The sequence below is a fragment of the Chelonoidis abingdonii genome, chromosome 8 (genome assembly GCF_003597395.2).
Source record: "Chelonoidis abingdonii isolate Lonesome George chromosome 8, CheloAbing_2.0, whole genome shotgun sequence".
Lineage (NCBI taxonomy): Eukaryota > Metazoa > Chordata > Testudines > Testudinidae > Chelonoidis > Chelonoidis abingdonii.
The window spans coordinates 33,843,574-33,853,752 of NC_133776.1; the positions used below are offsets into that span (position 1 = coordinate 33,843,574).

General features: G+C 39.1%; 1 protein-coding gene across 2 annotated transcripts in view; it reads right to left on the reverse strand.

Annotated features, from left to right (window-relative positions):
- Window positions 1-951: 951 nt before the first annotated feature.
- ZBTB38 (zinc finger and BTB domain containing 38) overlaps window positions 952-10,179 on the reverse strand; it is a 41,120-nt gene continuing 31,892 nt past the window's right edge. For both annotated transcript variants that reach the window (XM_032765665.2, XM_032765666.2), the window contains one exon: window positions 952-7,755. In XM_032765665.2, the coding sequence (XP_032621556.1) occupies window positions 4,174-7,755 (3,582 nt within the window). In that variant the 3' untranslated portion in view covers window positions 952-4,173. The remainder of the gene's footprint in view (window positions 7,756-10,179) is intronic.

Genomic DNA, 10,179 nt, shown 5'->3' on the forward strand with positions numbered 1-10,179 from the left:
GGGGGGGGGGGGCAGCTCCCTTTGTCACAAGCCAGAAGACCAGGCTGGAGCAAGAGAGAAGGCAGGAGTGTCTGCCTCGCCTGAAACAATGCTCAGATCTCAGGCTCACAGAAGGGGTTAGATCATGCTAAAAGGAGAGCATCTCAAGGTTGTTTATTTTGTAGAGTGCTGTAACTCTTTAGTGCTTTCTTAAGAAATTTCTTTGCTAAGCCTGTATTTTTTTGCTTGCCTGCCATTTTGTAGAAGCTCAGAGCTCCCACACTGAGGGGACACACATAAGCCACTGAGGGGTTGGGAGTACTGAGGCACTGGCTTCAGGGTTCAAGGCAGATCAGGCTGCAGCATCCCACATCCCAAGGAAGAATGGCAGACATGGGGGTCTGTAGTTAGGAGTGCACCTTAGGGCTGATCTACACGACAATTAGTTCACAACAAGCTGAGGTGTGAATCTACTCTGCACTAGCCTGTCACAGATTAACTGTCTATGTGGACTCTGCTGACGCACATTAACAATTAATTGGTGCAGTCTGATATGCGTCAGCAGGGTACACATGGACAGTTAGTCTGTGGCATGCTAGTTCGAGGTATTTTTGCTGAGGCATTGGTGGAAGAGATCATGCTTTATTGGATCCTTGAGTGTCTCTGGGCTGATTTTCTGTTTGCATCATTTTGGAGATAAATCCAACTGGAAATTATAGAGGAATCTTTCTGTTAGCAACTGCAGGATAGGTCCTTGCAAGACTTCTCCTGAATCGTCGTCTTGCTCTTGCCAGAGACATTCTTCCTGAATCTCAGTGTGGGTTTAGACCATCTAGAGGCACTAATGACATGATCTTCACTGCTCGCCAGCTGCACGGAAAATGTAGAGAACACCACAGACCACTATACATGGCGTTCACTGACCTGACGGAAGACTCTGACTCAGGGAAGCACTGTGGGAAATCCTAACAGGGAAGCACTGTGGGAAATCCTTCTGATGTATGGTTGTCCACTGAAATTTATCACCATTCTTCATCTCCTTCACGATGACATACAAGCAGTGATCCTCCATAGTGGGTCTACTATGGCTCCTTCTAAGGTTAAGATAGGTGTCAATCAGGGCTGTGTCATTACCCTCCTGGTGCTTCTCCATCTTCCTTGCTGCTATGCTTTATTTGATCACGGATAAGATCCTGGTAGGAGTGCAGCTAATCTACCAAATGGATTGGAAGCTGTTCAACCTTAGCTGCTTCCAATCCAGAATTCAAACATCGCTGACTTCAGTCATCGAGCTTCAGTATGCTGACAACACTGTAGTGTGTGTTCACTCAGAAATAGATCTTCAGGTGACCATCAACATCTTTGCTGAAGCATATCAGAAAATGGGACTGATGCTTAACATGCAGAAGACAAAGGTCCTCCGTCAGCAAGCTCCTGGTGCACAATTCCCATCACCAGCAACACAGATCCACAATAACCCTTTAAAGAATGTTGCACACATTCCATACCTTGGAAGCCACCTTTCACAGACAGCTGATATTGACGAAGAAATCCAATGCCGGCTCAAATGTGCAAGCCAAACTTTTAGTCTTCTGAGAAAGAGGGTGTTTCAAGATTGCAACATCAGAACCAAAACCAAACTCATGGTCTATAAAGCTGTTGTGATCTCTATCCACCTTATTAAGCTGAAATGTGGACAACATATAGGAGACATCGTAAGGCATGGGAAAAGTATCAATGCTGTATGCATAAGATTCTCTGAATCAAATGGGATAATAGACACTCTAACATGAGCGTTCTCTCATAAGCCAATATTACGAGCATCAAGGTGATGGTTATTTATCATCAACTTCGCTGGGAAAGCTATGTTGTCCAGATGCCTGATTCCAGACTGTCAAAAACAAATCATCTACTCTCAATTCAACCAAGGCAAATGCACCAGAGGAGGGCAGAAAAAATGCTATAGGGACATCCTCAAGGCTTATATGAGGAAATGCAACATTGACATCAACTTGTGGGAACACATAACCCAGGACTGACAACAATGGAGGAACTGCTTGAGGCAGAGAACTCAGCATTTTGAGAATCAGATGCAACTACACGTAACAGAAAAATGGAAGCGACAGAAAGACTGTGCTATGGCCCAAACCAATATCCCAGGTTCACCTGCCCTGCTCGGAAACATGGCAGAGTCTGCAGCTCCAGAATACGCCTTACAAGCCATCAGCAGCCCCACAGATAATTTGAAATGGACAATCCACGAAAGACAGTCATCCTCAACTTCAAGAGATTCACGCTGATGAGTGCAGGGTAGATTCACACCCAACTTGCCACAAATTAAACGTTCCTGGAGAGAAAAACTCAGAGACCCAGAGCTGAGAACACTAACCCAGCTCTAATCAGACCCAGGGGATTAGAAGCATGTGGGATCCAGCAATTGTGTTCACCACAGAAGACTGCTGTCTGTCCGGAGAAGAACACTGAGCCAGGTTGTGAGCATGCAGCCTCAGAGACTAATCCTTAATCAGAGAGGAGTTGTACTCCCTTTCTAACAGTCTCAGAACACTACTCCTTTCTTACTGAAACAGAATCTGCATCTCTACCAAGACTGATCAGCATATATATAGAAATCAGGCTCATGGTATAAAGTTTGGTGGGGGGTACTCTTCCCTGGATGCACATTCTTCATCTATGGAAGAACCTTAAAGATGCTGCAACCCAAACCATATGATTAGCTCTCTATTTAGTTGTCAGAGAGAGAATTGGGCCAGCATGTGACCCAATGGTTACTACACCATACTCTAAGAAACTGCAACTGGATTGTGGGCATGGGCAAGGGCAAGCCCCTATCCCCACTAAATTAAAAAGCCTGCCAGGGCAGGAGGCCACTCCTCCTGCACAGTAGACTGGCCTATGCCCCAGTTCCACAGGGGACTGTCTCAAATGTGTGTATGGATGAAAGTGTATAGAGGCAATTAAAAAGCCCTGATTGACGTATGGATCAAAGAAACTAGATATTCCCCATGCCTACCACTCAAAAAAGCAAAACAAAAGGGTAATTTTTATTTGTTGGTTTTAGCCAACTCATTTGAAGACCAAGAACTAGTCCAACTCCTGCTCATAGCATGTGTGAAATTATTCCAGCTGGAGGAACTCTCATGGACTAAGCATCCCGAAATGAGAAGCAAGATGGTTCCAAAAATTAAAGAGTTGCCCAGCCACTGGAAGGTGGGAAATGTATTTACACAAGGTCTTTATACTGGACAGTTCCACAACTCCTTGACCATGAAGCTGGAGTGTGTTTCATTTGGCATCTAAAACAAAAAATCTGGACTTGCCCTTGGATTAATTGGCCTGACATACGGTTGATAGATGGACTTTCCAGGACTAATGCAGCTTGGAAGACTTAATATTTAAGATGAACATTTATTGAATACCACAGGAGTATCATGAATCAGGGTTTCCAGTCCTCACTGACACTCAGATACCAACTGCTTATCAATGTAATTGTAAAATTGAATATAGATAATGTAAAATGTAATAATCATACAACAGTATAAACCAAGGTTTGAGATACAGAAAAGTTTTCCAAAACTGAACTATACTTCATACTCACATTCAATAAACATTTTCTATCTTTACCGGATTATCTTAAGATACTGTATACATTAGGCCATGATCTTTTAAATTTTGTTTTTCATTTATAAAACAAAATACCATGAAAGTTTGAGTATAAATGCATCACATCATCTTCTTTAGCACAAATTCTTCATAGTGAATGTACTCTGAACCTATATATTTGGTCTTTATTATGTCTAGAGTGATTCAGAATCAAGTACGGTATTGTACATTTAAGACAGTTCAGTGGCTAGTTACTTGTAACTCCGATTAAAAAGGTTTTGATTGGACCTACTATTTTCTTCTGTGTATGTATTACAACCGTTTACTGTTGCAGAACTATTTTGGATCAGGCTTTTATTTTCCCTCATGCTATGTTTACACTATTGCAAATAGTCCTAGCTTTTCTGTTGCAGTGTATTTTTTTGCATATACTGTACTAATATATGAAAGTTATTTGGATGAAGAAATCTTATCTTCATTTTTCGAACCTGCCTGCATCTGGAGTTTCCTTTGCATTCCACGCTTCTATACATTTTTCTCCAGGGCTCTTTTCTTGTTTTTGACAACTGTCACTCAAAGTACAACTTTTGGAGTCATACTCTGTATACTATTCACTTCGTTCCCATCTGAGTCAATGAAATGTTGATTTTCCAAATGTTTAGAGCTTTCGTTACACAAATACTCTTTTCTATCCTGTTGACTTGGGCTTTTGAATAGATGTTTCTTCTGGTGCATTCCAAGAGCAGCTGCTGTCTTGCAAATTTTGGGGCACTGAAGACAAGCGTATCCTTTTCCATTGTGTTTATGTACATGTCTTTGCTCATGATTCCTTTTGGTAGAAAGATATAAAAAACTCTGTAAACAGAATTGACAGTGGTAGCGTTTTTCTCCAGTATGTATTCTTTCATGTATTTTGAGAGTTTCATTTAAAGTGAATGCCTTACTACAATATTGACAGACAAAATCCTTGACACCCAAGTGAATACGTTCATGTTTCTGTAGGTTTCCTGGAACCGAAAAACACTTACCACAGGTTTTACAAGTATACGGCTTTTCTCCAGTATGACATCTCATGTGCATTTTTAGTGTGGATGGGCTCTGGAACTGCTTTTGGCATAATTCACAAATATAAGGCTTTGAAGCAGGTACATGCCAATGTATAGGTTCCTGGATTTCTTCGGTGGAAGATTTCTCTTGCTCACAGAGCTCACAATGAAGATTAGGCATTTCTGTGTTTCCTTCTTTACTGATGCCCTTTTCTTCAGGAATTTTTCTAAGTGCATACTCTCTATTGCACGTATTTTCACTTTCACTACTGGAGTTCTTCTTTCCATGATTCTTCCGCCATTTGACTTTTCTCATTTTTCTTAGCTGTTTAGATTTCTTTTTTGGTTTGTAATTATAATAAGGTCTCCAGGGTTTGTCATTGGAATCCTGATCACTTACATCATCGCACATTTCAGTAAGTTCCATACATTCTGATCTGCAAAGCCTAGCTGGGCTTCTTTCTTTTCTCTCTGTTTCTGTCTCCTGAGGCTGATTGTCCTGTTCAGATTCACATTTAGACCTTCCTCTTTTATAAAACAGTTTGGATCCTAAAATATGTCTTTTTACAATAGCCTCATTGCCAATTTTTACTGTTATTTGACAAAGGGGAGCAACATTACTATCAGTAGATGTTCCAGGTAAGGCAGGCTTTGCAATGTAGGTTTCGGTTTTACTTGATTCTTGAACAGTATCTATAGTCTTGTTAGATGAACCTCCAGATTCAGTAATATACTCTAACTCCTCGAGTGTTTCTCCTCTGTTGTACAGAAGTGTTTTCTTTTTTTCTTTAATAGTTTTTGCTTTAGTAATGCCTTTGCCGTAGTTATCTGACCCATATTTACAGTCATCTTTTATGGACTGACTGGCTATATTATTGGAGGATATTGTCTTACTGCTTCCCATAGAAATGACTGCATTACTGTGCATTATTACTGATGAGACTCTACTACTGTGCATTATAACCGAGGGTGCTGAGCTGCTATAGTTAATAACAGAGGTTGAATTTTCACTCACATTACTGAAAGACAGAACGGAGGAATCACACTCTTGAGAACCAGAACTAAGTTCATTTGCAGCTTGGGGCACTGATTTTTCTGCAGTAAAAAAGTCACTTTGCAGGTCAGAATTTAACATTCCTACTGCCCAAGGTGAAACATTCTGAATATTCATAGATGATGTGGCATCATTGCATGAAGATGTATTCAAGGAAATAGTGGTATTGTTTGTTAATATATTATTTTGAAAATTCAGCGAAGGTATTTCAGAGTTGAGAGAATTCTGAATAATGCAGGTACTAGAAGTTGCTTCATTAACTTGGTTGCTTGCTTGTACATTTTCAAATGAAGAATTCTGGTAGGACTTATAAGGTAGCCTTCTGCATTTCATAGGTAAAAGCCTATAAAGTTTGTAAGGATACATGCTAGGCTTTAAGCCTCCATTAGGTGTTTTTTTATTTACTGCAAGTCGATGGTCAATTGCATGGAAAGATTTCTGATGATTTTTTAGTATATAATAAGTCATGAAAGTCTCAAGGCAGAAAATGCACTGATAACGCCTTTCCCCTGTGTGCCAGATTTCATGTCTGGTACGATATTCAGCTAATGCAAACACTTTGTTGCAGTAATGGCAAGGATAAGTTCTTCTCCATGAATGCACATTTGCATGTCTTCGAAGGCTAGACAATGTTACATAGCTACGTTTGCAAACAATGCATGTATATAATATCTGTCCATCAACAACTTTAACCAAGTGATCTGTTTCTGACAAGGTGCAGTTTGCACTGGAGTAATCAGTGATATTGTTTTCAGACAACAGAGGCTCTGTGTTTCCATGTGAGCTTCCATTTCTTTCACCAGTAGTAGTATAGTTATCTAAATTTTTTTGTTCATTTCCACTCTGAACAGGTATGCTGCCTGAACTCCTACAGACTTGTTCATGATTCTCCAGTCTATTAAGATTTGCAAATTGTTTGCTGCAATATTTGCATATTAAAGGTTCCTGATGATTTGTGTGAAGCTGAAGATGGGTACTGAGTAAAGCTCTGTCATCAAATGATCTGGTACAACAATTACATCTGTAAACAGGTGGAATAACAGTTGCTATGGATCCAGGGATGTTAGCAGATCTACTTTCCTCTTCTGTGGAAAAAAGTAAGTCTCCTGCCTTATCATGAGGGAAAGGAATAATTGCTTGATCTGTAACTGCTTCTTGTTGAACCTCTGTATTGGTTACTCTGGGGGCTGATATTTTTGCTATAGCCAAACCAGTACACTGGGGTTTAAAGGCCATCTTTGGTGTACCACATGCTTGTTTTATTGGTTGAAGTAGAGGTGTTGTCTGAATAGTTTCATAATTGTCTTCACTCATTTTATACAGAGGGCTGCTGTCACATTCTAAAAAAGGAGTTCCTTGAAAAGCATCACCTCCAGAAGAAACTGCATAGGAGTGTTCAGCTAACGTACTGGCTGGCTCAGCATCTTTTCCAACATCATCCCTATCAAGGCCAACATTGGTTGCTTTAAGTGTCTCAGATACCTTTTTAAAACTTGCTCTCAAGTCAAGTGGAGAAAACAAATTGTTATTATTTTCAGTTTCAAAAATTGAAAAAGCATTTGTGATTCTTGGCCCGTTTGTGATAGCTGAATCTTCGTGTCTTTTTTCATTTTTTTCTTCTTTGACTACCCCTTTTTCAGTTATACAAAATGCATACGGACAGGGGGAATCTGAAAAATTAATGTCTGTAAGATCTTCCAGAAACGATATTCCCAGTTTTTTCCCTGCAGCTGCAAGGTCTGTTACAGTCTCCTGTCTCTTAACAACTACTGTGGAACTGTAGATATAATTAAGTATTTCAGTAAACACTTCAGCCTTAAGATCATCTAACTCCAGGACATGTCCAGAAATACAGATCGTATGACTCCAAAAAATATTTTTGAAATAAAGGCTTGAAGCTGCTAGTACATTACTGTGGGCTTTAAATTTGGTATCTTCCACAATTATAGTCACATCACATAAAATACCCCGAATGCGCTGTTCATTTAAAATGGAGAGTACCGTGTCACTATGAAAGTCATCCTTGAGATCCTTTGACTGGGACATGACTGTCATCTACAAAAACAACAAAAAAAGAGTTAACAGTTAAATTTGCTTTTAAAAGCTATTACAAAAAATCAGCTCTGTTATTGGGGACTTTTTTCAGGTTTGTTTTGTTTTGTTTTGAATTCAGGTAAAAAGGGAGGGTGAAGTTTATGCAATAGCATTTTCAGGTAAAATAACTTGGGTTTGATCCTGCAAACAATATTGATGGTAATAGGGTGACTTGTCAGGGAAGTAACTACAATTCTTACTAGTAAATGTTTGCAGGGTGAGGCCCTGTATTTCAGAATTAATTGTAAAGGGTCCCCTCTACCCCCCACTCAATTTTCATACAAAAGTTGACCCATTCTGTAGGGTATGGGTAAATGGGTAAATTATCCAAGGAGCTAAAGAAAATAACATTCATTTGTAACTCAAATGCATTTACATACATCATAAGTTATATATTCAAAGTATGTTCTGTCATAATGTTTCATTCAAGGTCTACACAAATCTTTAAATAATATTTACAAACAGATTAGAGATGGAGGAGCTCTGGCAGCTCCTCAGTAGCAGGGACAGGAGAAAAAGCAGCTCTCTTGTTCCTCAACAGCCAGATCAATTCTTTATATTTGCAGTCTGGCTGATATCCAGTATTTAAAATCAGACTCCAGCTGTCTGAATGGCCAGTGGTGCAACTGATGAAGTTTAGCCTGAATGAACAAAAAAACTGAACTCAACCCTAGAGATGGTCCCTCCAAGGTCAGGGTTGAGACGTACTGATGTGGCAGTGTGAGGAAACTTGAACTGCTGCTACCCATATTATATCTGTTCCATGGATAACAGAGGACTTAGAGCTCCAGAACTGTGTAATCACATTTAATATTTGATCACATTAATAAAAAAATTATAGAAAAATTAGAGGTTCCAAAAATTAAAAAGCTCCAATGACAAAATACTGTTTTAAAAACCAAATGATAAAACACATAAATCATGATTTTAACATCAACAGATGTTCTTTTATCTAAGAATTCTTTTATATAATTCATTAAAATTAATATTTAAATTAGTTGTTGGGCATTATTAGATAGAACCTCATTAATAATGACTGGATATTTCATTTTGAATTACTGAATTTTGTGAATTAAAAATACAATAATAAAAATCCAGGGTAATGATAACAAAATGTATTTTATTTATTTTGTCATTTTGGGGGTTTGTTGTAATAGCAGTTCACAGTATCCTAATAACTATGCTTGACTTTTTTTTAAAATCATACCAATAATGAGAGCTCATTGCAATATTCTGCTGTTTAATGTTTGCTCAGTGATATTAAAATGTCTCCATTTTATTGAGGATTACAAAGTGTTCAGACCAGCAAGGCACTATTATATAAAGTTTTATATTTCACTTCAGTAAGAAGGAAGGATGCCAAGATTCTCAGAATGAATTAATGGAAATAAAATAAGGAAAAGAGAAAACAGTTAATGGGTGGAACTGACTGAATATGTGCTACAGAAATCTCTCTGATTTTTACCAAATACTGGATTCAGTTCAAATTTAGAACTGTTCTGCAGCATAACATGAATACCCTTTTTTTTTCTCCATACTTTAAGCTCTGCTTTCAAGTCATCAGAGTAAGAAGTAACATTCCCATATTCAGTTAGCAATCACCAGAGCCAAAGATCTGCAAGACTACTAATCAGGGCCAGTCCACAACATTTTGGCGCCTGAGGCAGGGAAATCAAATGATGCCCCCAAACCCCCTCGCTTGGGCCAAAACTTTGAAAGGACTCAATTCTGCCTTCTTCCAGTTCTACTCCTCTCATGCTACTGCTCTGCTAAAGGAGAACTAACAACTTAAAATGCCTTGTTCAAAACTTTTAAGTGAGACTTAACTTTGAAACGCCTGAACAGCAAATGTAACTTTTCTTGTCCTTATAGTAAACACTGGCATTTTTATCTGTTTGAATAATCAAAAAGTGGTGCTTTCCATGCCTTCTTGGTAGTAAAGATCTGAACTGCTTCCTGAAGGTCCACAGTCTGGCCCAGTTCATGCTCTACTGAGATGGCTGCAAGGCCGACCAGCCTCTCCTGTGTCATTGTGGAGCGTAGGTGTGTTTTTATTACCTTCAGCTTGGGAGAAGCTGCGTTCTCTACTGGCAACTGTTACAGGAAGTGTTAGAAGTATGCGCAGAACAACAAAAGCATTTGGAAAGGGGATGGTCATCTAATTTTGCACATATATTCCAGAACAGCCTTTGGAGTTGATCCTACTTTAATGTATCTTGAAAGGGCTTCCAGTTCATCACCTAATCACTAGCATCAATATCGCGCAAGTCATCATGTGTCAACACTGTCTCTAGTGCCCTGCATTGCTGGTGTAGGTCTTCTTCAGGTACAGTGAGGAGTTTTGGAATATCATACAACATCCCAAATATACTGCTGTGTTCCTTG